This window comes from Cavenderia fasciculata, assembly GCF_000203815.1.
Source record: "Cavenderia fasciculata unplaced genomic scaffold Scf_Dfasci-G-b-285a01.f1-5, whole genome shotgun sequence".
Classification (NCBI taxonomy): domain Eukaryota; phylum Evosea; class Eumycetozoa; order Acytosteliales; family Cavenderiaceae; genus Cavenderia; species Cavenderia fasciculata.
In genome coordinates, this window is record NW_004457708.1 from 603,610 (window position 1) to 629,643 (window position 26,034).

At 36.1% G+C, this 26,034-nt stretch overlaps 10 protein-coding genes across 10 annotated transcripts; 2 read left to right on the forward strand and 8 right to left on the reverse strand.

Annotated features, from left to right (window-relative positions):
• Positions 1 to 35: 35 nt before the first annotated feature.
• On the reverse strand, positions 36 to 3,205 carry DFA_03930 (uncharacterized protein; the record flags this gene model as incomplete). The annotated part of the gene is made up of 3 exons (XM_004366283.1): positions 36 to 730; positions 818 to 1,571; positions 2,015 to 3,205. The coding sequence occupies 3 exons, from the start codon at positions 3,203 to 3,205 to the stop codon at positions 36 to 38; spliced, it is 2,640 nt and encodes an 879-aa protein (XP_004366340.1).
• A 95-nt stretch (positions 3,206 to 3,300) lies between these two features.
• DFA_03931 (uncharacterized protein) lies at positions 3,301 to 4,298 on the reverse strand (the record flags this gene model as incomplete). The annotated part of the gene is made up of 3 exons (XM_004366284.1): positions 3,301 to 3,392; positions 3,473 to 3,647; positions 3,882 to 4,298. 3 exons carry the CDS (start codon positions 4,296 to 4,298, stop codon positions 3,301 to 3,303), a joined length of 684 nt encoding a protein of 227 aa, XP_004366341.1.
• A 73-nt stretch (positions 4,299 to 4,371) lies between these two features.
• DFA_03932 (uncharacterized protein) lies at positions 4,372 to 5,553 on the reverse strand (the record flags this gene model as incomplete). The annotated part of the gene is made up of 2 exons (XM_004366285.1): positions 4,372 to 5,029; positions 5,090 to 5,553. 2 exons carry the CDS (start codon positions 5,551 to 5,553, stop codon positions 4,372 to 4,374), a joined length of 1,122 nt encoding a protein of 373 aa, XP_004366342.1.
• Positions 5,554 to 5,686: 133 nt separating this feature from the next.
• On the reverse strand, positions 5,687 to 8,088 carry DFA_03933 (uncharacterized protein; the record flags this gene model as incomplete). Its single annotated transcript, XM_004366286.1, has 3 exons — positions 5,687 to 6,446; positions 6,531 to 7,904; positions 8,024 to 8,088. The coding sequence occupies 3 exons, from the start codon at positions 8,086 to 8,088 to the stop codon at positions 5,687 to 5,689; spliced, it is 2,199 nt and encodes a 732-aa protein (XP_004366343.1).
• Positions 8,089 to 8,171: 83 nt separating this feature from the next.
• DFA_03934 (uncharacterized protein) lies at positions 8,172 to 10,319 on the reverse strand (the record flags this gene model as incomplete). The annotated part of the gene is made up of 1 exon (XM_004366287.1): positions 8,172 to 10,319. The coding sequence occupies one exon, from the start codon at positions 10,317 to 10,319 to the stop codon at positions 8,172 to 8,174; it is 2,148 nt and encodes a 715-aa protein (XP_004366344.1).
• A 255-nt stretch (positions 10,320 to 10,574) lies between these two features.
• DFA_03935 (uncharacterized protein) lies at positions 10,575 to 12,716 on the reverse strand (the record flags this gene model as incomplete). Its single annotated transcript, XM_004366288.1, has 2 exons — positions 10,575 to 10,875; positions 11,074 to 12,716. The coding sequence occupies 2 exons, from the start codon at positions 12,714 to 12,716 to the stop codon at positions 10,575 to 10,577; spliced, it is 1,944 nt and encodes a 647-aa protein (XP_004366345.1).
• Positions 12,717 to 12,868: 152 nt separating this feature from the next.
• DFA_03936 (uncharacterized protein) lies at positions 12,869 to 15,169 on the reverse strand (the record flags this gene model as incomplete). The annotated part of the gene is made up of 1 exon (XM_004366289.1): positions 12,869 to 15,169. One exon carries the CDS (start codon positions 15,167 to 15,169, stop codon positions 12,869 to 12,871), a length of 2,301 nt encoding a protein of 766 aa, XP_004366346.1.
• An 84-nt stretch (positions 15,170 to 15,253) lies between these two features.
• On the reverse strand, positions 15,254 to 17,835 carry DFA_03937 (uncharacterized protein; the record flags this gene model as incomplete). Its single annotated transcript, XM_004366290.1, has 3 exons — positions 15,254 to 17,396; positions 17,591 to 17,624; positions 17,808 to 17,835. The coding sequence occupies 3 exons, from the start codon at positions 17,833 to 17,835 to the stop codon at positions 15,254 to 15,256; spliced, it is 2,205 nt and encodes a 734-aa protein (XP_004366347.1).
• Positions 17,836 to 18,025: 190 nt separating this feature from the next.
• Positions 18,026 to 20,116, forward strand: DFA_03938 (uncharacterized protein; the record flags this gene model as incomplete). The annotated part of the gene is made up of 3 exons (XM_004366291.1): positions 18,026 to 19,002; positions 19,180 to 19,818; positions 19,885 to 20,116. 3 exons carry the CDS (start codon positions 18,026 to 18,028, stop codon positions 20,114 to 20,116), a joined length of 1,848 nt encoding a protein of 615 aa, XP_004366348.1.
• Positions 20,117 to 20,765: 649 nt separating this feature from the next.
• On the forward strand, positions 20,766 to 25,717 carry rpb2 (RNA polymerase II core subunit; the record flags this gene model as incomplete). The annotated part of the gene is made up of 4 exons (XM_004366292.1): positions 20,766 to 20,796; positions 20,906 to 21,114; positions 21,195 to 22,202; positions 22,268 to 25,717. The coding sequence occupies 4 exons, from the start codon at positions 20,766 to 20,768 to the stop codon at positions 25,715 to 25,717; spliced, it is 4,698 nt and encodes a 1,565-aa protein (XP_004366349.1).
• Positions 25,718 to 26,034: the final 317 nt, after the last annotated feature.

Consider the following 26,034-nt stretch of genomic DNA (forward strand, 5'->3'; position numbering starts at 1 on the left):
ACAAAGTATTTCTTCTTCTTTTTTCTTTTTCTTTTTTATTCCGATGAACTATTAATAGTTGGTAATGTATTAACTCTTCTCATTGTTGTTGAAGAAGAATTGGAAGAAGAAGGTGAAGAATTTCTTGAACTACTCGAACTGTTGGAATCAAATTCTTGGTCTGAATTATTGTTGGATGATGAAATATTACTACTATTGGATGATGGTGATTGATTGTTATTTCCTCCTCCAAGGTTACTACCACTATTTAATGGAGAATTGAAATGACTTAATAAAGGAAGGTAATGACTACGGGGTGATGAGGTAGATGGTGATTGTTGTTGTAATTGTTGTTGTATCAATTCTTTGGTTGATGATGTGCTACTACTCAATGCTCCACGTTGTCTGATACCAGTGAGTGTTGGGCTTGTTGTAGGAGAGTATGGTTGTACGCCCGATGTTGAAGTGGAGATGGATTGTGTGTTTAGCGGACTGAGTGATAGATTAGAAAGAGTAGTTGTCTTTTGTTGTGAAAGAGAGTGATGTGGTAGTAACAAGTCAGACGTTGACGAGCCGCCACCAGATGACACTAGAGAATGAATACGTCCACCAGATAGTATACTATTATTATAATTATTGGATCTAGTTTGATAAAGAATCTTGTTTATAATATCCAAAGGTAAATCTTCCAATGGAGGGATAGATTCTGGTAAATAAACATGTGTATCTGATTCAGTTTGTGTAAATTCATCTAAATGTTACAAAATAGATAGTATTAATATATATAAGACATTTCAACCTTTCTTTCTTTCTATTTCTTTTTCTTTATATTTCATACCTTTATAAGTATTAAAAGAATCAAATGGTTTTGTAATGATGAGGTTGATAGAGAAATAAACAGTCATACCAAAAATGATACAAACTATAATATACATTGGGATGGCGATAGCCCAATACTTGCTAGGGTAGTAGTGTACACCTAGATCTGAGAGTACATGTTCGGGGATGAATGCCCATAGCAAGTAGATGACGTATCCGAGTATCGTTGCAATCCAATAGACGAACCCATATACTTCGGTGTTTGCACCTTTAGTTTTAATGACAAGTGTCTCTGGTGCTGCTGCTATAGTATTGTTGTTGTTATTGTTGTTTGTTGTTCCTGCTGATAGTGATGATGAAGTTGTAGGGATAGCGTGTGATGATAAAGTTAGGTTTGGAGTGGATGATGTCGATACAGAGGTTGGTGTGATGATATTCGGTGAAGATTGACTAAGATTACTAGGTGCTGTTGCCATTGATGATAATGATTGCGTATTATTATTATTATTATTATTATTATTATTATGATCAACTGATGTAGCAGTTGTAGGGTTTAAAAAGAGTGGAGGTATCATTGAACTATTTGGTATAAGGAGGTTGGGTAGTAGAGATGAAGGTATTTGTGATGATATTAAAGGTGATCCATTTCGACTACCACCACCTCCACCACTCGCAGTAGCAGCTGCTGTATTTGATTGTGATGACCTACGTTGGTGTCCTCCTCCTCCTCCTCCTCCTCCTCCTGTAGATATTGCATTTGAATTATTATTCATCTTTTAAAAAGAAAGATATATATGATTTGTGATGAATCTGAAACTGGTCTGATGATCAGATTCAATGTGACTCAGAGTATTTTTCAAAATTAATTAAATTTATTTATTTTTATTTATTGAAAGACAACTTTATCAACAACAGCAAAGTGTAAAGTTAAAGTGTTAAAGTGTAAGTAATAGTGCAAAGAAATAATTGCAAAGTGTAAAGTTAAAGTGTCAAAGTGCTAATTAATGGATCGACTTTATTAATTTAGAGTATGCAAAAAAAAAATTTGAAAAATAGCTATCAATTTGTGATTTTTCAAGGATTGCAGAGATGTTGGCACGTTGATCGTATACGTATTTTTGGACTTCTTGTCAATTAGATCTTGGACAATAATAAATTTGGTTGATCCAGTAAATATTTTACTAATCAGTTTCTTGAGACTGACAAACTTGAATACATTGATAAAAGATCGACGTCTGTGACCAGCATCTTTGTATAGATAATGGAGACGCATATAGTAATGAATAAATGGATTACGATAGGATATGGCTGCTTCCATGATATCAACCTTGTTGACCAATTGATGGAGTAGTTGAGTGTACTTGTTGTTGTGTTGATGGAGGAATTTCATCGTTTGAATAAACTCTTCAAGGTGTCCTTGATAAACAAATGCGTTCAATATTTCAACCATATCAGTCTCTTGTATTGTTTCCTTTCCAACTAGTTGTTTGTTTAATAGGTATAGTGTTGTCTCTACTCCACCTCCATTACCATCGGCAAGTAACTTGAGTGCCTCCATTGGTGTGATTTCAACAACAATGTCAAATAATCTGACAATTAAGTGGTGAGTATTGGATGCATTTTCCAACAATGTAGTTAGACATTCTCGAGCAAGATTCTTGTTAATTTTAAATATTGGCCAGTATGTTTCCACAATATCTTGGAGTGTGTCTATCATTCCAAAATTAGATGCTTGATATATGGTGGTTGATAATACATTGCTAAAAAGGTTTTTGTTGTCGTTGTTATTGTCGTCATCATCGTCGTCAGTTGTTGTATTTGACTGTTGTGGAGGTTGTCCGCTACAGAGTGGGTCAAGACTCAATGTTCGAAGTAATTTACTTTGAACAAGTCCATAACACTTTGGATTATGAGCTGGCAGGACAGTGAGATATCTCTGTTCAACCAAATGTTCGAGAATGTCGATACGTCCAAAACGTCTATCTCTCGTGTCATGGCCAAATTCTCCTTGTAAAGCAACATACAATAATGATACCTGTTTATTGAGGAATCCAGGAGACTTGTCAACGATGTGATCTAAAACATAGTAAAATACTTCTCTGTTGTACCACAAGCTGGCCACAGTTAGAGACCAGGCTGTGAACTGATATGCCATCTCTTTGTGCATGTATTGTACTTTTTCGAGTGTATTGGCAGAGAAATCAAAGAATCTATCTTGTAACCTTGGAATGGTCACCATTTGTTTGAATGTTTCCAATCCAACGAGATGACTAGAGTAACCTATTAAAGGGGGTCCATGATACGATTGAATGATACGATGATCCAACACCAAACGAATCAACTTGATATCATCTAGTGTAAATACCATTTCCATAAACCAATTTAATGGTGTTGATGGTGTAGCCATATATACTTGTCAAATCCAACAATACCAACAAATCAATCTTTTCCATTGACGTTGAATCCAATAGATTACCATATTCCAATCTCTTTTTGGAAAGATTAATCAATGAATAGAGGATTAAAAGGATTATCATTGTAGATAATAGCAATATTCTCGACTACTCTTGATAGATAATGAATTTTATAGTCATCTTGATGATTGATAAATTTAAGAAGCATATGTTCTATCCTACTCTTTCCAAATAGTGCCTTTGCTAGAAAAGGATCAAACTATTTGAAGGATTAATTAGGTCTTGGTTGGCGACCATAAATAATTTATCCGTAAATTGAAAGAAATAATATAATGATTTGTTTGGTCCCATTAGAGATTGGTATACTTCCAAGGGAATAGGTTTTTTGGATTCTTGAAGAGTCACTTGTTCCAATGGTGTGAAGGATGCTTCCTTCTGCAAATATAATATTGAATTATATTTATTTATTTTTATGAAAACTCAAATTACTATTTGAGGTAACAACCCAAAACTTCACAAATCTATTAGGTTTAGTTCTCGTTAACTAAACAATGTGAAGGAATGCATTGGTCATTCTTCAGTTAGTCATTCTTATATATCTATATATATTTACACAATAAATTAGACAGTATATTCAGTGCCCACCAGAGGGCCATCCCACCGACTTACACTACACTTATTCTGATACCATACTACACCAACCAATAGTATAACAAATGGATTATTTTCTACCAATAAAATTTTCTTTTCTCTATAATAGTCCAATAATCTAATGAATACACTGTGATGAGGTATTACAGCTTTCATGTAATGGTATGCTTCTAGATAGAAAGCATCACCCAAAAAGTCTATGATCCGGTGTTGTAATGATACATCAGTAGCTTGAAAAAATGCAAAGTAGAACTCTTTTGATGGATCAAAAGTAAGTTTACTTGTATCACCACGTGCAAACTTGTATCTGAGTAGATTGGTTGACTCTTTTGTTGAAAGTAGTGCTCCTATATCATTGAATTCAGAGTAACGATAGTATCTAGGTCGACTAGATGAACTTGGTGCAAATAGTTCTGCACTTCTAAACTTCTTCATTTGATTGAATTTGATTATATATGAACTCTTCTTTTTTTTTTTCACAAAACAGTTTTAAAAAATCTTTTATTCTTTAATCCATTGGTATTTTTGAAAGATCTACTCTGAATCCATTTATTACACCAATACAATGAATGTAAATATTTGGGCCATGTTGTTGTTGGTTCGGATCATCAAGATTCAATGGCATTGATTTGAATGAAACATTTGGGAAATCATGTTGTACACCTCGATAAATGATATGTCCAACTGGCAGAAGATTATCATAATAAACTTGTTGCATTTTAAGTTTCATCAATAGGTTCTGTTTGGAGAATTGTATGTTTTGGAGATCGGGAAAAACTGACTGGAAAAGAGGATTATTCATTTGATCAATGTCTTGGTTAAGTTGATTTATCTCATTGTTTACTTTTCCTTGTTGAAAGTGAACAAGTTGTTGTATCGTGTGTGGTTGAGGGTTAAGGTCACCTTGTATTTCTGTAGGTAAATTTGTTTTACAATATAGAGATAGATTTCCACCTTTTCCATCAAATAGGATGGCTGATTGTGCACCTGCAGAGATCCAACGACACATTTTGAGGTGTTGGTAGTCAAGATTGTTGTTTTCACCTGGACCATATGATCTAACACCAATAATAAATTCAGGAATGACTCTTGTTGCTTGAATCATTTTCACATTTTTCAATTGATTTTCGTATCTTGAATTAGAGGTAAATGATGTACTTGGTTGTCTGGAAAAAACAATTAGATTAGTTATATTGAATATGTTTTATTTGTTTTAAAAAACATACAATCTAAATTGGTGATGATGATGATGAGGTTGTATTATCTGTACGAGAATGAATTGTGTTGATGATCCAAATACTCGACCGAATTTTTGTTCATCATTCCAAATTCCTAATTGAAATGCAAACCCAGAATTCTGTTGTCCAACCATCTGTGACCCATCTTTGATTGATATGAAATATTCTTGTGTTGTCTCATTGATATCTGTTTCAATGTGAAGATCTTCGTGATTTAAATCCAAGAGTTCTTGAAAAGGATCACCTATATAGTTAATAGGTAAGAGTGGAGTAATATCTATGGTTGTAGCTACTGGAAGAGATATCTTGTTCTTTCTAGAGTCAAATATTATTTGGGTTTGAGATAATAAAGGATTACAAACTATAAATTGATCATAAACTGACTCCTGTATCTTCCAATTTGAAGGAATCTTGATGTTTACAAGTGATGGTTTATAATCTTTTATATTCATAGTTAGGTATCTAATAATTATTTTATATCTCTACAAATACAAAATAAAAGAAGAAAGAAAGAACGTATTCATATGGTAGTCGACTGTTTGTAAAATATTATTATTTTATTATCTTTCACTGAAAATAAATTAATTAATTTGAATGCACGGATTTCATTGCTTTATAATGTGCAGCGAATCTCTTTGCAAAGGTAGTTGGTGATTTTAGAAGGATTGCAGTGATGTTGGCACGTTGGTCATACTTGTCAATGAGATCTTGGATGAATATATATTTGGATAACGAAACACGTGTTTCCATTAATCTCCTTAGACTGATGACCTTGAATACATTGATAAAGGATCGGCGTCTGTGACCAGCATCTTTGTATAGATAATGTAGACGCATGTAGTAATCGTGGAATGGATTATCACGGAAACTACTTGTTGCAAAGGCATCACTGATATCAATCTTGTTGACCAATCGACGTAGTACTAGCTTGTACTTGTGTTGATGGAGGAATGTCATCATTTGGATAAACTCTTCGAGATGTCCTTGTTTAACAAGTGTCTTTACTATTTCAACCATGCGGACTTCTTCTTCTAAGATTTCCTTTCCAACTAGTTGTTTGTTTAATAGGTATAGTGTTGTCTCTACTCCACCTCTATCTCCTTCAGCAAGTGACTTTAGTAGTTCTAAAGTGTCGATATCACCAGCAACATTATCAAGTAATCTAACTATCAAATGGTGAGTTTGGGTTGCATTTCCAGCCAATCGAATGAGACTTCGAAAGGTAAGATGCTTGTCCACTTTGAATACAGGCCAATAGGTATCGATAATATCTTGGAGTGTGTCTATCATTCCAAGTTTAGATGATTGGCCAACGATGGTTAATAGAATATTGATAAATTCGGAGCTGTATATTTTTGGTAGTTGCAAGCCAGGGTAATTGTCAAGCCACAATGTTCGAAGTAGTTTGCTTTGGACGAGTGGATAATACGTTTGGTTATGCAGTGGAGGTACAGTCAGATACCCCTGTTGAGCCAAATGTTCGAGGAGGTCAAGATAACCAATTCGCTTCTCGCTTGTTTCTTTGTCGTGTTGCCCTTCCAAGCTACGGAATATGAGTTGGACATAGGTATTGAGGAATCCAGGTGACTTGTTAGCAATGTTATCGAGAACATAGAGATATGCATCTCTATTGTGCCACATGCTCACCATTGATAGTGACAATGCATCAAACTGATACCCCATCTCTGTATGCATGTACCGTACTTTTTCGAGTGTATTGGCAGACCAAGTAAAGATTTCTTGTGGTCCAGTGTATTGCAGCTTTGGAAGGGTAGTCATTTGTTTAAATGTTTCAAATCCAACGAGTTGACTGTTGTACTGGTAGATGGGAGTTCCTTGGTACGATTGAATGACTGGATGATCCAAAACTAAGCCAAGTAACTTGATATCATCGAGTGTAAATACAGTAGTCATAAACCAATTTAATGGTACATGTGATAAACCATATATAACGACCAAGTCCAACAACACCAACATATCAATCTTTTCCAATGACTGTGATTCCAATAGACCACCATACTCTGTTCTCTTTTGAGCAAGATCAATCAATGTACCATTATGAGGATTATCTTTATAGATAATAGTAATATTCTCGACTACCCTAGAAAGATATCCTAGTTTGTCACTATCTCGAAGATCACTCTCGCTATTACTGACCATGAATTTGTATATCAAAGATTCTATCGTTGTCTTTTCAAATAGTCTCTTTGCTTGATCGGGATCCGATAGTTTGACTTGATTGATTAGATCTTGATTAGCCACCATAACAAACGATTCTGGGAATGGAAAGAAATAAGATAATGATTTGTTCGGTCCCAACAGAGACTGGTATACTTCTATCGGAATGATAGGACTTGCCTCTAGAATGTCTGGTTCGGGGAAGATATTCTCGGCCAATCGAACATTATTTTCTCTATAGTAATCCAACAGTCTAATGAATACACTGTGATGAGGTATGACCGACTTTATGTAATAGAATGCTTCTAGATAGACAGCATCACCCAAAAAGTCTATGATCTGGTGTTGCAATGATACATCTTTAGCATGAAATAGTGCACAGTAAAACTCTCGTGTTGGTTCAAACGTCAGTTTACTTGTATCACCACGTGCAAACTTGTATTTGAGTAGATTGATTGATTCTTTAGTTGAAAGTAATCCTCCTATATCATTGAATTGAGAGTATCGATAGTATCTAGGTCGACTAGATGGACTCGTAGAATCTGGTGCAAATATTTCTGCACTTCTAAGTTTCTTCATTTGATCGACTATAGTTTTAATGATAAATCTATTGTTGTATACATTTCTAAATGTATTGATATCCATCTCTTATTATTAATTAATTATTCTACAGTTGTAGTTGATGTTGATTAACAATTGGTATTTAGAATGAGTGTGTATTGATTTAATCAAAAGTATAAATACATACAAATAAAAGATACACAATCTAATATCTTTGCTAATTCGAATGAAGCAAATCTGAGATGCATTTACAAAACTGAAAGAAAAACTTGAGGTAGTTCCTTTATCAAGTTTTTATAAAACTATTTTGTTTTAATTCAACTTTATTAAATTAATGAATCAACTTTATTAATTTAGAATATTCAAGGAATATATATGAATCTCGATGAGGTGATGTTTCGAGAATGGCGGTGATGTTGGCACGTTGATCATACTTGTCAATGAGATGTTGGACAAAAATAAACTGACTATTTCCAACCAGCATTTTAATCATTTGTCTAAGACTCTTGAATTTGAATACATTGATAAAAGATCGACGTCTGTGACCAGAATCTTTGTATAGATAATGGAGACGCATATAATATTCAATAAATGGATTATCACTATCATAAAATGCATTGCCAATATTGATCTTGTTGACCAATTGATGGAGTAATTTGTTGTACTTTTTTTGATGGAGGAATGTCATAGTTTGAATAAACTCTTCAAGGTGTCCTTTACCAACAAATTTGTTTAATATTTCAACCATATCAGTCTCTTGTATTGTTTCCTTTCCAACTAGTTGTTTGTTTAATAGGTATAGTGTAGTCTCTACTCCACCTCCATCTCCCTCTGCAACCATCTTGAGTAATTCCATTGGATTGCCATCATCAACAATACCAAGTAATCTAACCATCAAATGGTGAGTTTTGGATGCATTGCCAACCAAAAGAGTCAGACATTCTCGGGCAGCAATGCTGTAGGTTATAAAAACCTGCCAGAAGGCATCGAAAATATCTTGGAGTGTGTCGATCATGCCATGTTTTGATGTTTCAGATATTGTATAAAATAATGTTGTGACATGACAAAATACTATTGTTGATGCAATATTTAGGTCTAGGTTGGCGGGACAACATAGTGATCGAAGAAGTTTGCTTTGTAAAAATGGATAGCAATGAATAAATGGAACAATAGTGAGATATCCAAGTTTAACCAAATGTTCGATAAGGTCGATAAACGGTCCTTGTAATTCTTGGTATATATCATCTTGATATGGATCTAGGAATCCAGGTGACTTGTCAGCTATGCGAATGTTATCGAGAACATAGTAAAATACATCTCTGTTTTTCCACTTGCAAACTGTTGATAGTGAGTATCCATCGAACTGATAACCCATCTCTCTATGCATATACTGTACTTTTTCGAGTGTGTTGGCTGCACATTGCCAAAGATGATCTTTTAAAGTTGGAATGGAAAACATTTGTTTGAATGTTTCAAATCCAGTGGCATGGCTCCCATACTGGGTGAGTGGTTCTTGAAATCTTGTTATGGTTGGGTGACCCAACACCAAACGAATCAACTTGATATCGTCGAGTGAATATATAGCATCCATAAACCCATTTGAAGTGTCTACAACCAGTGAATACAAAACACACATATCCAACAACACCAACATATCAATCTTTTCCAATGATTCTGATTCCAATAGATTTCCATATACTAATCTCCTTTTTGAAAGCTCCATTGGTTCATCGATATAATAATCCGGATAATCATTGAAGACTCTGGCTGCAGTCTCGACTACCTGTGACAGATATCCCCATTTTCCAATATAAGGAGTTCTAAAATATTTGTCCAATACCACCTGGAAGTTACACGTTTGAAATAGTATTGCTGCTTGATCAGGATCCGATAGTTTGACTAGATTAATTAAATCTTGATTGGCCACCAAAAAGAATGAATCTGGAATTTGGAAAATATGTGACATTGATTTGTTTGGTCCCAATAGAGATTGATAGCATTCTATCGACATGACAATGGGCAGTTTCGCATGGTACTCTTTTTCCATCATATCATCTTCCAATTCAATATTATTTACTCGATAATAGTCCAATAATCTAATGAATACACTGTGATGCATATTTATCGACCTCATATAGCAGAATGCATTGAGATAGAAAGCATCACCCAAAAAGTAGATGATCTGGTGTTGCAATGATATATCTTCAACTTGAAAGAGTACAAAGTAAAACCTATATTTTGGATCAAAAGTAAGTTTACTTGTATCACCACGTGCAAACTTGTATCTGAGTAGATTGGTTGACTCTTTTGTTGAAAGTAGTGCTCCTATATCATTGAATTCAGAGTATCGATAGTATCTTGGTCGACTAGATGAACTTGGTGCAAATAGTTGTGCACTTCTAAGTTTCTTCATTTGATCGACTATAGTTTTAATGATAAATCTATTATTGAATATATTTCTAAATGTTTTGATATCCATCTCTTATTGATCTCTTATTATTATTTATTATTATTTCTTTTATATTGTATTGTTGATTTAGATATTAATGAAAAAATATATTTTAATGATGCTTCTAAAGACATCCCTAATATAAATACCACTAAAGTTTCCCACTCCATTTTGATTGAACACACCCACCAAAATTGGAATATTTTCCCTCCAAAATTAATTGATTTCCAAACATGGTCAATGTTTTTCCATAATATTTACAATGACCAAGATGGTACACAGATATTAATGGACCAACTTTATTGCTTTAGAATATTCAATAAATCTCTTTGAAAAAGTGGTAGGTGATTTTTCAAGGATTGAAGTGATGTTGGCGCGACTGTCATACTTAATTAGATGTTGGATAAAAATAAAATCGTTCTTTTCAACAAGCATTCCGATCATTCTCCTAAGACTCTTGACCTGTAATACATTAATAAAGAATCGGCGTCGGTGACCAGCATCTTTGAATTGATAATGAAGACGCATGTAATAGTCGATGACTTGGTGCTGACAACCTCCTTGTAATGAATTGGTGATATCAATCCTGTTGACCAATTTATGGAGTAGTTGATTGTACTTGTGTTGATGGAGGAATGTCATTACTCTAGTAAACTGTTCAAGTTGCCCATAAAGAATAAGTATGTTCAACACTTCAATAGCGATGGTGTCGTTGATTTCCTTTCCAGAGTGTTTGTCCAAAAGTTGATGGATAATCTCTTCTTGGCCTCCCATTGCAACATACTTGAGTAAATGACTTGAGTTGATATCAACAATACTCATCATTTTAATTATCAACTGGTGAGCATTGGGAGACTGGGTATTATCCATCAATGAAATGAGACATCGGCTAGCAACACCTGTATTGAAAGTTTTAAATGCCGACCAATATGTTTCGATAATATCTTGGAGTGTGTCTATCATTCCATATTTACAAGCAAACTCTACCATTTTTAAAAGTAGTAATCCTAAATGTTGACTGTCTACTTGGATGTTTTCAACGAGTGGGTTAATACATAATGTTCGAAGAAGTTTGCTTTGGACTAGTGGATAGATCACTTTGGGGGACAGCTGTGATAAGGACATATACTTTTGTTCAACCAAATGTTCGATGATGTCTATATGTCCAATACGATCTTGACTTGTTTGTCCTCTATAGTCCCCTCGTAAATGGTATATCCCATCAACATATAGATTGAGGAATCCAGGTGACTTGTCAGCAATGTTATCTAAAACATAGAAGAATACATCTCTATCACCCCACTTGCAAACTGTTGATAGTGACAATCCATCAAATTGATATGCCATCTCTGTATGCATATACCATACTTTTTCAAGTGTATTGGCTGCATACTCAAAAAATTTACCTTTATCTTTTAGTCTTGGGATGGTAGTCATTTGTTTGAATGTTTCTACTCCAGTGAGATGGCTAGAATACTCTATGAGTGGTTCGTGATTGAATGCAAAGATAGAATGATCCAACACCAAACGAAGCAATTTGATATCGTTTAATCTATACACCATTGCCATAAAATTATGTATTGATAGAGGATTTGTTGATTGATTAATTTCAAACCGCAAGTCCAATAACACCAACACATCAATCTTTTCCAATGATGTTGATCCCAATAGATTTCCATAATGCATTCTCTTTTGTGCTATATCAATTTGTGAATCTTGATGATAATTGTTATAGACTATAGTTGCCGACTCTACTACTCTTGATAAATAATCCAATTTACCAATGTCTTTGTGATTGGTAAAGGTATCCAATATCACTCCCCACTTTTCAAATAGTCTCTTTGCTTGGTATGATTGTATGACAAGTTTGATTAAATGTTTTGTAGCCACCATAAAGAATGAATCTGTGATTGGGAAATACTGAGATAATGATTTATTTGGTCCCATCAAAGATTGATATACTTCTACAGAGTAGATGGGACTATTTACAGAATACTCATATCTCATCGATGATTTGATAATATTCTTATCTCTGTGATAGTCCAAGAACCTGATGAATACACTGTGATGCACTTTAATAGCATCAAACGATTCAATGCAAAAGAATGCATAGGTATCATAGATAGCATCACCCAAAAAGTCTATTATCTGGTGTTGCAATGATACATCGGGAGTACGAAACAACGATGTATAAAACCGACGTGATGGTTCAAACGTCAGTTTACTTGTATCACCACGTGCAAACTTGTATTTGAGTAGATTGGTAGTTTGCTTGTTTGACAGTAGTGCCCCTATATCATTGAATTCAGAGTTCCTAAATATCCTCTGCATGCTTGCACTTACATCTCTAATCTTTACCATTTGAATCATTATAGTCGAAATGATAAATCTATTCTTGAATACATTTCTAAATGTATCTATATCCATATCTATCTATCTTCTTATTCTTTATTACCTCAAAGAGTAAATGGCTTGACATCATACAGATCAGCTGAATGGAAAAAAAAAAAATAATCCACCATTGTGTTGAACTTCACATTTTAAAATTGGATATACAAATAATATTTAATGGGTAAACATTAATGGACTACAGACTTTATTGCTTTAGAATATTTGAGGAATCTTTTTGAATGAGAACTAGTTGATTTTTCAAGGATGGAAGTGATGTTGGCACGACTGTCATACTTGTCAATGAGATGTTGGACAATAATAAACCTGTTTCTTGCAACTAATAATTCAATCATTTGTCTTAGACTCTTTACCCTGAATACATTAATGTAAAACTGACTTCTTTGAACACGGTCTTTGTATAGATAATGGAGACGCATGTAATATTCAATGACTTGATGACGACCTTCTCTAAATGCTGATCCAACATCAACTTGGTTGATTAATTGACTAAGTAATCCAAGATACTTGTATTGATGAATAAATTTCATCACTTGAGTAAACTCTTGAAGCTGTTCATTCTCGAAAAGTGTGTTGAGCACTTTAATGACTTGAAGGTGGAGGTCATGTTTGATACCATCCTTGTCAATAAGGGTTTGGTTAGGGTTATTTAAAATGTCTATGACTGTGTCTTCTTGTCCACCACCCGCAACATATTGAAGTAATTCCAATGAATTGATTTCAACAATACCAAGTAATCTAACAATCACTTGGTTTGTTTTAGATGTATTGTCAAATAATTCAATGAGACATTTACGTGCAAGTGTATTGTTGATTTTAAATACTTGCCAATACGTATCGACTATATCTAGGAGTGTTTCTGTCATACCAAGTATAGATGCAATTCGAATGATCCTTGCAATGACAAATGAAAGATGATTGGTGTCTGGTGATAATTGTTTATCCATGAGTGGGCCAATATACAATGTTCGTAATCGTTTGCTTTGGACAAGTAGATACATTGCAAATTGTGGATTAACAGTGAGATACCCATGTACAAATAAATGTTCGATGAGGTCAATATGTCCAATTCGTTGTTGACTTGTTTTCTTTGTATAGTCTCCTTTTAGGTACCTGTATATTGTCTCGGAATGTAGGTTTAGGAATCCAGGTGACTTGTCTGGAATATGCTCTAGAATATAGTAAAATACTATAGGTTCAACCTCTCTATTACGCCAAGTGTACATGCAAAATGTTGATAGTGACAGGGCAGTGAATTGGTACCCCATCTCTGTATGCATATACTTTACTTTTTCAAGAGTATTGGCAGCCCAATTAAATAGATTGTCTTTAAACAATGGAATGGTAGACATTAATTTAAATGTTTCTAATCCAACATAGCAACTCGAGTACCCTATTAAAGGTGCTTCATATGATCGAATGATTAGATGATCCAATACTAATCGAATCAACTTGATATCATCTAGTTTATAAACCACTGCCATAAACTCTTGTATTGATGGAATAGTTACATAAAATAGATTACACAAGTCTAACAGTACCAATAAATCAATCTTTTCCAATGACTTTGAATCCAATAAATGGCCATACTCTGTTCTCTTTTGTGAAAGATTAATCTTTGGTGTATCACTATCATGATCGTGATGATGAAGATTATCGTTGTAGGTAGTAGTTATAGACTCTACTATACGTGATATATAATTATCTATTTTACCAACAATTTCATTATTGTTCATAAATTTTACCAACATTCCTCCAATTACAATCTTGTCTAACAATATTGTTGTCTCTTCAGTATCTGACAATTTAACTAGTTTAATAGTTTGATCTTCTTCTTCTTTTGTTGTTGTTACCAAAAAGAATGTTTCTGTGAAATAACAAGCCAGCGATTTGTTTGGTCCCAACAATGAATGATATACTTCTTCTGACAAGATGATTGAACTATTTGATAGTGGAGACTTTGACTCCTCCAATACATTAATATTATCTCTATAATAGTCCAATAACTTGATGAATACACTATGATGTATATCTACCAATTTCATGTACCGGTATGCTTCTAGATAGAAAGCATCACCCAAAAAGTCGATGATCTGGTGTTGTAATGATACATCGGTTGCACGAAACAATGAAGAATAAAACTGTTGTGTTGGTTCAAACTTCAGTTTACTTGTATCACCACGTGCAAACTTGTATTTGAGTAGATTGTTTGATTCTTCCTTTGATAGTAATACTCCTATATCATTGAATTCAGAGTACCGATGAAACTTCCTCACGTGAACTTGATTACTTTGAACGACTGGTATGAAATCTCTGATCTTTACCATGTGACACATGATCGTATTGATGATATACCGATTATTGAATACATTTCTAAATGTATTTATATCCATCTTATTATTATTATTATTTATCTTGTTGTATTCTTTGTGACATGTTGGTATGAAATAAAATGAAATATCTTTGCACATGATTTAGAGATTTTTCCTTTGAAAAAAGTAAATAAATGAATTAATTAGTATTTATTACTATTATTTAGTTTAGTTTAGTTTAGTTTAGTGAATCAACTTTATTAATTTAGAATATCTAAGGAATCTTTGTGGATGTTGACTGTTTAATCTTTGGCTACGGGGATGTGGTTTTTGGATGATTGCAGTGATGTTGGCACGTTGGTCATACTTGTCGATGAGATCTTGGATTAAAATAAATTCATTTGCTTCAACGAGAATACTGATCATTCTCCTAAGACTTTTGACTTTGAACACATTGATGTAGAATCGACGACGATGACCAGCATCTTTGTATAGATAATGGAGACGCATGTAGTAATGGATGACATTGTGATGACCTGCTTTAAATGCATCACGGATATCAATCTTATTGACCAATCGATGGAGTAATCCGTCATACTCTTTCTTTTTTTCATGGAGGTATTTCATTACTTGAATAAATCCATCGAGGTGTCCATTGTTAATTAGCTTGTTTAACATATCGACTGTGTATAGTTCGTTGATTTCCTTGCCAAGGTGTTTGTCCAATAGGTAAAGGATTACCTTTACTCCTCCACCTCTTGAAACCACCTGAAGTAGCTCCACTGGAGTGATATCAACCACATCAAGCATTTTAATAATCAAGTGATGAGTATTGGGGGAATTACCAGTCAATGAATTAAGACATACACGAGCAAGTGACTTGTTGGTTGTAATTTGAAGTGCTGGCCAGTTGGTTTCAACGATATCTTGAACCGTGTCGATCATACCAAGTGTCGATGCCTGTGATATAATGGTTGGTAGTATCTTGGTGTAGAACTCGTCGCCCGTGAGATTGGAGAGGTGGTCTAGACACAATGTTCGGAGTCGTTTGCTTTGGACAAGTGGATAGCACGCATAATATTTTGGAACGAGTGTGAGATACCTCTTTTCAACCAAATGTTCGATGAGGTCGATATGACCAACACGCTCTTCGGCTGTGGGTTGGGTATGTCGTCCTTGCAAGACTTGGTATATATTATCGACATGTGTGTTGAGGAATGCCGGCGACTTGTCTGCAATATTCTCGAGAACATAATAAAACATCTCTCTGTTTTTCCATTTGCAAACGGTCGATAGTGAGGAGGCAGTGAATTCATACTCCATCTCTATATGCATAAACTTTACTTTTTCAAGTGTGTTGGCTGCATAGTTGAATAGTTTTTCTCGTAGTTTGGGAATAGTAGACATTTGTTTGAATGTTTCTAATCCCGTGGTGTGACTAGAGTACTCTATGAGGGGTCCTCTATTTGATCGTACGATTGGATGATCCAACACGATACAAAGCAACTTGATATCGTCGAGTGTATACACTGCACGCATTAACCCTTGTATTGGAAGCTGTGTTATACCATACAAACTACACAAATCCAGCAGTACCAACAAATCAATCTTTTCCAATGATGTCGATCCCAATTGATTACCATACTCTGTTCTCTTTTGTTCAAGATTAAATGGTACAAAACGATAACTATGATTATCGTTGTAGACAAGAGTGACCGACTCTACCACCAGTGTCACATAATCGTTTTGACCAATATCAGCCAAAAAGGTAAACTTTTCCAACATCTTTTCAATCCTACTCCTTTCAAATAGTCTGGTTGCTTGCTCCGACCATTTGACTTGTTCGACTAGTTCTTTGGTAGCCACCATAAAGAATGCGTCTGGGAATGGGAAATGGGACAACAATGATTTGTTTGGTCCCAACAAAGACTGGTATACCTCGACGGGGGTGACAGGGTTTCTTGCGAGAATGGCCGACCCCATATACGTCACCTTGTCCTTTTTGTCTCTGAAATAGTCCAAGAATTTGATGTACACTTGGTGGTGCATTTTAAACGATGACATGTAATGGAATGCATTGGGATCATATATAGCCTCGCCCAAAAAGTCGATAATCTTGAGTTGCAGTGATAGTTCGGCATGAAATAATATATAGTAGAATCGTTGGGTTGGTTCAAAAGTAAGTTTACTTGTATCACCACGTGCAAACTTGTATTTGAGTAGATTGGTCGATTCCTCTGTCGATAGTAGTGCTCCGATATCATTGAATTCAGAGTACCTATGATACAAAGGTCTGCTCGCTGAATAGGATACAGCTGGTTGCATAATCTGTATCTTTTTCATCTGGACCAAGATAGTCTTAAAGATAACCCTACTATTGATTACACTTTTAAATATATTGATATCCATCCTATCTCCTATCAACTATCAACTTTCTTTACACAATAAATAAATGGTTGGATATATGTTACTCCAACAACAACGGCAATGTACAGTACTTTATATCTAAGATCGTAATAATTTCTGATTGTCAGTTGATGGTTCAAAACATTGTATTAAATGACATAATGACATACATACATTACAAGTGGTGATGAATAAATTAGAATACAAACTAATCAATGTAGATTAGATTAATGAATGATTATCTGGTTCTACAAGTACATATTATACAACTATTATTAACTAGTGATTATTAAAAATTTATTAATAAAAAATAGTGAGCCAGCCGACTTGCTTGTGAGCTATGACTTAAGAAACAATGAATATTCTAATTTATTCATTTACGTTTATATACATACACAAATGAGAGAATAATAACTCATTTCATCTCTATTGTATATAATCTACATAATCTATATATATATATACCATTACCATTAATATCATCAACCTTGTACCATAGAATACAAAAGCTAGTCTATCATCATCATCTCTGACTCTTGTACATACCCATCCTCCTCACCCTCTTCTTTCATACCCATTACTACATTATTTATAATCATTTAAGAGAATATGATAACAGTTAAATTACCAACAGACAATCATTCAGAATCATTAGTATTAACACATTTCTGTGAAACACATGGCCCTTCGGTAGTGTTTACGACTCAGTCGGAATATGTATCACCAAACACGACTAGTACATCTCCTCCTCATCATCATCACCATCATAGTCATTCACATAGCCATCTCAACGGACACAGTCATTTAAATGGGCATAGTCATCACACTGATGACGAAGACGAAGATGATAATAATGTCATTAAAATGAATGGTTTGGATTTAGAAGAAGAATCATCAACATCAACGAATAATAATAATACAACAAACACTTCACAAAAGAATATACATACAACATTACCTAATTTATTCTCTGATTCTTCATTCCAACAATACCAAGTTAATGAAGATGCAAACAACAACAATCATCATCATCATCCCGATCTCGAGAGTAGTAGTAGTTACTCAAAGAGTATGAATATGGCTGATTTAACACCTGCTGTTACCAAAGTAACATCAATCTATCCAATCATCATATCAAATGATAGTAATACTGTTAGTAGTACTACATCAACTGCGTCTACTTCAACCTCATCAACTTCAACTACACCAACAAAATGTCCAACATGTTCAAGTATACCACAAGGAAGCGGATTAGTTTCACAAGATAAATATGAAGGATCGTTGTTTTACATATCGACACATCAACCGAGTAACAATAGTTATAGTGGTATTAGAAGTGCGTGTGTGCGTAGTTTGAGCTGCGAGTTGGTGCCGGGTAGAGAAGGACCGGTGCTGATTGGGAGTAGCGACGGTTGCTTTTTGTCGTACATGTTCAAGGTCAATGACAGTCGTGCAAGAGGGTCTGCCCGATGGTACGGCTTTTTGTTTATGTTGGGTGACTCTGCATGTCTGGTTGGATACTTTGGATGGGTAGTGTCGTGCTTTCAACGGTTGGCACACGAAATCAAACAACGAACAGAAATAGTGTATAACCGTGAACGATCGCAACAGCCCAATTCACAAACCACCGTTCTCTACAGACGTGGTGTGCGCACGACCACCCTCAAGCCACTACCCGAGCTTGCCGAAGACACCCACTTGTTTACTCGGTTGCATCGATCGTTTGCGTCGATTCTAGCGACTTGTAGAATGCGATTCTATAGGTTGGTTGGACGTCCACCCGCTCTCTTGGACGAGCAACGTCTTGTGATGGAGCGACTACTCCACCATTATGTCGATCGTCGAAATATCGAGGGTGAAGCACCGACCTTGCGTGCTATGCTCGACGCCAAGCTGCGACGGGCTGCCTTCCCCGTGGTAGAGGAGCGTGTCGAGTCGCTCGGGCAGGTGTGCAAGATTGTCGGCGAGGCATCAGTGTCGGCACTCATCTACAACGTTGTCGTCGGCAACCAAGTACTCGTGCGTGGTCAAAATGCCGCGTTGGTGGGGTCACTCATCAACTGTCTGGTCGATCTTGCACCCTCGGAATGCATGACCGTCTGCATGTACTCTGAAACCTTCAAAGAGATTTGGGAATGTAATATTGTGGGACTGGCACCCAACGTTGTCATCCCACGTCACGTCGATCGTACCGTCATTGCCATCGTCGACATTGACTACTACGACAGCTCCAAAGAACCCGAGGATATTGACCATCCCGACCGCTCCACCATTGAAATCTCCTTTAGCGGACCCAAATACACCTCTTCGATGGGTAGTGCAATAGAATATGTCATCCTACAAAACTATCCTCCCGAAGTTGAAAGAATTCATTTATTAAATATTAAAGAAGAATGGATCAAGTATGTAAACTATTAATATAATATTGTTTTGTTTACTATTTATTAATATTTATTTAATATTTGCAGCAAAACAAAAGCATTTTATGGAGTTAGATCAATTATTGAAGATGTTAGTGACAAGAGATTACAGAAATTTATGCAGATTATTAATTGTGTCTATGAAAAGGATATAATGATCTTGATGTTTTGGACGACATGTGTCAGAAAGCAATTTGTGTATGCGCCAAACCCAAATGCTCTCAATAGTCCGTACAACCGTAATAATCAAAGTTTACTATCAAATGGAAATGGAATATAGTAGTTTAGTTGAGTTACTTATTCCCAAATCGGAAATAAACAAATGAACCACCAATTATAATTATAATGTAAACTAATCGAAAATTCATTAATGAAACTGATTCGTTGTGTTGTGAGAAAAAAAATTTAAAAAAAATGATAAAAAAAAAAAAAAAAAAAAAACTAAAATGAGCTCAAAAGGAAGATCAACTGCATGAACACAGTTATTCGTGATATTGATTGAGAGATAGAATAAGGATAGATAGATAGATTGTTAATATAGATAGATAGATATTTACGCGATTATATACATTCATTCTCTTTGTACAATTCAATTCCCACAATCAATCAATCAATCAATCAAATCTATCAATCAGCCGATCTTATCAACTACAACAAACTCTAGAATAGAACTGTTGTAATATAATATATATCAGCTGACAACAAAAAGAAAGATAGAAACAATAGTACACTAATACAAGTAGTAGTACAATCGACATACATCTTCTTCTTCTTCTTCATCTTCTTCTTCATTTCATTCTTTCTATAATTATTTATAGATAGATAGATATCTTTTTATTTATTTATTCTTTTCTTTTTCTTTCTTCTTCTTCTTTTTCAACAAAATATAAAATACAAACCAAACAAAAATACATACATATACATAAATCATGGCAGAATATAATATGAATGATGATGAGGGTATGGACATATTACAATATATTATAAAGTTTTTAAAAAGATGATAGAATGATCAAAAAGAGAAGCTAACGATTATTATATTATCATCTTATCTTACTACAAATTACAGATATGATCAATGGAAGTGAGGAAATTGTTCAAGAGGATGCATGGACAGTTATTAGTTCCTACTTTCAAGAAAAGGGTCTTGTAAGACAACAATTAGATTCCTTTGATGAATTTATTCAAAATACTATGCAAGATATTATCGATGAATCACCTCCAATCACTCTCAAACCAGAAACTCAACATCAACCTGGTCAATCACAAGCTCATAATGTAAGGACCCCGACAACAACAACAACAACAACTATTCAATACAATGAGAGATTAATATTTCTATTCTGTTTACTTTTTAGTATACAACATTTTCAATTAAATTTGGTCAAATTTATTTATCTAAACCAACAAGTGATATTGATGGTTTGACACAATCGATTACACCCAATCAAGCACGTATTCGTAATTTAACATATTCAGCACCATTGTATGTCGATATTACCAAGACACTGACAACAAAGCAATCGGTCGAGGAAGAGGCATTGGAAAAGATTTTCATTGGAAAGGTGCCAATCATGTTGAGATCGAAATATTGTATTCTATCTGGTGATGGTGACACGAGTGACACTGATTTGGCTATGATGGGTGAATGCCCATTTGACCAAGGTGGTTATTTTGTGATTAACGGCTCTGAAAAGGTGCTGATTGCTCAGGAAAAGATGTCACACAACCACGTCTATGTCTTTAAAAAGACACCTCCCTCTAAATACTCGTACGTTGCTGAAATCCGTTCCTGTCAAGAGACTGGTAGCAGACCCACCTCGACAATGTACGTCAAGATGCTCCAAAAGTCGTCCAAGGGCCCATCAGGTATCAAGGCCACCATCCCATACATCAAGATGGATGTACCCATCGTCGTCATCTTTCGTGCCCTCGGTTTTGTCGCCGACAAGGATATTTTGGAACACATTTGCTACGATTTCTCTGATGCTCAGTTGATGGACTTGATGCGTCCCTCTTTGGAAGAATCGTTTGTCATTCAAAACCAAGAGGTTGCTCTCGATTATCTCGGTAAGCGTGGTAGCACCGTCGGAACACGTGACCATCGTATCAAATTTGCTCGTGAAGTCTTGCAAAAGGAAATGCTTCCTCACGTCTCGGTCGAAGAGTACTTTGAAACCAAAAAGGCTTACTATTTCGGTTACATTGTTCACAGACTCTTATTGGCTGCCCTCGAACGTCGTCCACTCGATGATCGTGATCATTTTGCAAACAAGAGACTTGATCTTGCCGGTCCACTTCTAGGTACACTTTTCCGTCAACTATTCAAAAAATTAACGAAAGATGTTAGAATGTGGTTACAAAGAGTAAGCGAGAAAAAGAAACACAAACAAATAATCATTTATTTATTAATTTTAATTTCCATTTTAAGTGTATTGATAAAGGAAAAGAATTTACACCAATTAGTGCAATTAAACCAAAGACTATTACATCTGGCCTTAAATATTCATTGGCTACTGGTAATTGGGGTGCAGCTCATTCAGGTGCTAGAGCTGGTGTCGCTCAGGTATTGAATAGATTGACGTTTGCTTCGACCTTGTCTCATTTGAGACGTCTCAATACTCCCATTGGAAGAGAGGGTAAGTTGGCCAAGCCACGTCAGCTCCACAACACTCATTGGGGTATCGTGTGTCCATCCGAGACACCCGAAGGTCAAGCCTGTGGTCTCGTCAAGAATTTGGCCATGATGGCCTATATTTCCGTCGGCAGTGCGTCCGAGCCCATTTTAGAGTTTCTCGAAGAGTGGTCGACTGAAAACCTCGAGGAAATCACCGATCCGTCGTCCATCTTAAACGCCACCAAGATTTTCGTCAACGGTATGTGGGTCGGTATCAACAAGCAACCCGACCATCTCCTCAAGACTCTCCGTACACTCAGAGGCTGTGGTGATGTGTCTGTCGAAGTTTCAATCGTTCGTGATATCCGTGAAAAGGAGATCCGTCTCTACACCGACGCCGGTCGTTGTTGTCGTCCACTGTTTGTCGTACGTGACTCCAAGTTGCTCATCAAAAAGTCGCATATCCAAAACTTGATTGTCAACCCCGACTACAAGTGGATGGATCTCATCACCAGCGGTCTCATCGAGTACATTGATACCGAAGAAGAAGAGACTGTTATGATTGGTATGAATCCAAGTGATTTGATCCAATCGCACACTGAAACCGTCACACACAACTACACACATTGTGAGATTCATCCATCGATGATTCTCGGTATTTGTTGCTCGATTATTCCCTTCCCCGATCACAACCAGTCGCCAAGAAACACCTACCAGTGTCTCAGCATCGACGAGCAGGTCACCATGGCCGACGGCAGCAAGCGTGCCATCAAGGACGTCAAGGTCGGCGAGTACGTCGTCACCTTCCATCCACAGACCATGGTACAGAGCACCACCCGTGTTGTCAACCAATACGTCCGTCCAACCGACAAGCCCATCCGTCGCATCACCACCGTCTCGGGCCGTGCCATTACCGCCACCCACGACCATCTTTTCATGACCGAGCGTGGATGGACGCCCGTCCACAAGTTTGATCGTCAAACGACTACCCTTGCCATCAGTTTGCTCAACCAGTCCTCCAAATATAACGATTCACAACACCAACAAATCGACGCATCCCACCTCGTCTCTGCCAAGAACAATGTCTTGGCCAAGCAATTAAAGTCAATGGGATTGTTACCACTCAGTGGTCAGAAATTAGAAATTGTTGCAAAGATGTATGGTTACATGACTTCGACAAAACAAGTCTCCTCTTCCGAACAACCAATCATTTTCTCTAGTAAAATGTCAGCTATTGAATTTAAAAATGATTTGATCAATTTGGATTTGATTCAAGAAAAAAACAACAGCAACAACAATTGTACATTGAAAAAATTAAAAGAAGGAAAATTAAAGGGTCTATGGTCATTAGAGTTTGAAAATCAATCAACTTTGATCAACCTCTTGTCATCCTTGCAAGATGGATCATCACAACAACAACAGGTTCCACAATGGATATCCAACTCTTCATCAAAATCAATCAAGTCTTCTTATCTTTCGGCGTTGCAAGCTGGTGGAGAAAGTGGAACATTATACACTACAGACAATCAACATTATATTAAACAAATTGAATCATTGTATAAAGATCTTTCAATACAAGTAGAAATCACCGAATCTCAACAACAATATCAAATCAAATTAAAATTACAACCACAAAATATCATCAATTACTTTACAACAATTTCCACCGCCTACAATTACAACAAATTAATAGAAATTGGCCTTACCTCTGAATATCTCAGATACCAACAATTCAACAGCAACAACAAATCATCTGTTGTTTCACTCTCTGAATGGAAATCTACTGTCCAAGTCAAGGGTTACTCTGTGTTTGTACCAATTGCATCGATTGACGAGATGGACAACTGTTTGATTGCCGATATCACCACTGAATCCGAGAACCACTCGTTTATTGGTGGAGACAACTTCCTCGTGCACAACAGTGCTATGGGTAAGCAGGCTATGGGAGTCTACATTACCAACTACCAACTACGTATGGATACTATGGCACATGTGCTCTTTTACCCACAAAAGCCACTCGTTACCACCCGTTCCATGGAGTACTTGCATTTCAGAGAGTTGCCAGCCGGTCAAAACGTGTGTGTCGCCATTGCCTGTTACTCTGGCTACAACCAAGAAGATTCTGTCATTCTCAATCAATCGGCCATCGACAGAGGTATGTTTAGAAGTATGTTTTACCGTTCGTACAAGGACGAGCAAAAGAAGCAGACATCATTGATGGAAGAGACCTTTGAAAAGCCCGATCGTGATACTACAGTCGGTATGCGTCACGGATCCTACGAAAAGATTGATGAAGATGGTTTGGTTGCCCCAGGTATCCGTGTCACTGGTGATGATATTATCATTGGTAAGACCACCCCACTCCCACCACAAGAAGACGAGCTCGGTCCCAAGACACGTCGTCAAAGCAAAAAGGACAGTTCCACTGCTATGCGTTCCTCTGAGAATGGTGTTGTTGATCAGGTTGTCCTCACCACCTCTGGTGATGGTCTCAAGTTCACCAAGGTACGTGTCCGTTCCATGCGTACCCCACAGATTGGTGACAAGTTTTCATCGCGTCACGGACAAAAGGGTACCTGTGGTATGGCATATCGTCAAGAAGATCTTCCATGGACCGTCGAAGGTGTCGTTCCCGATATTATCGTCAATCCACATGCTATTCCATCACGTATGACTATTGGTCAGTTGATTGAATGTCTGCTCGGTAAGGTGTCTGCCAGCACTGGTGATGAAGGTGACGCCACACCATTCACCGATGTCACTGTTGAAGCCATTTCCCAAGCACTCCACAAGATTGGCTACCAGATGACCGGTCATGAAGTCATGTACAACGGTCACACTGGTCGTAGAATGGACGCTCAAATCTTTATCGGTCCAACCTACTACCAACGTCTCAAGCATATGGTCGATGACAAGATTCACTCTCGTTCCAGAGGTCCAGTCCAAATTCTCACCCGTCAACCCGTAGAAGGTCGTTCCAGAGATGGTGGTCTTCGTTTCGGAGAGATGGAGCGTGATTGTATGATTTCTCACGGTGCCGCTCAATTCCTCAAGGAACGTCTCTTTGACCAATCTGACAGTTATCGTGTCCACATTTGCGATATCTGTGGTCTCATTGCCATTGCCAATCTCAGAAAGAACTCTTTTGAATGCAGAAGATGCAAGAACAAGACTCAAATCTCTCAAGTTAAAATCCCATACGCCGCCAAATTATTGTTCCAAGAACTTATGGCAATGTCTATTGCTCCAAGAATGTTTACTTAAAAAAAAACAAAAAAAAGTACCAATCTTAAATATTAAAAATAAATAAATAACATAAATTAAAAATCAAATCCATTCTATTTGTTGTTGTTGAATTGTTTTTTTATTATTTATTCATACTACTATTATTACATCAATATATTATTAATATTAATATTCATCGTTCAATTTACTATTACTATTATTATTGTTATCATTTTGGAGAGGCATTAATAATATAATATTAATTAAATAATTATTATATTATTTACGTGTGGAAGTTGGTTTTGTTTTGTTTTGTTTGTTGGTTTAGTATTATTATTATGATTTGGAAAGAGGGA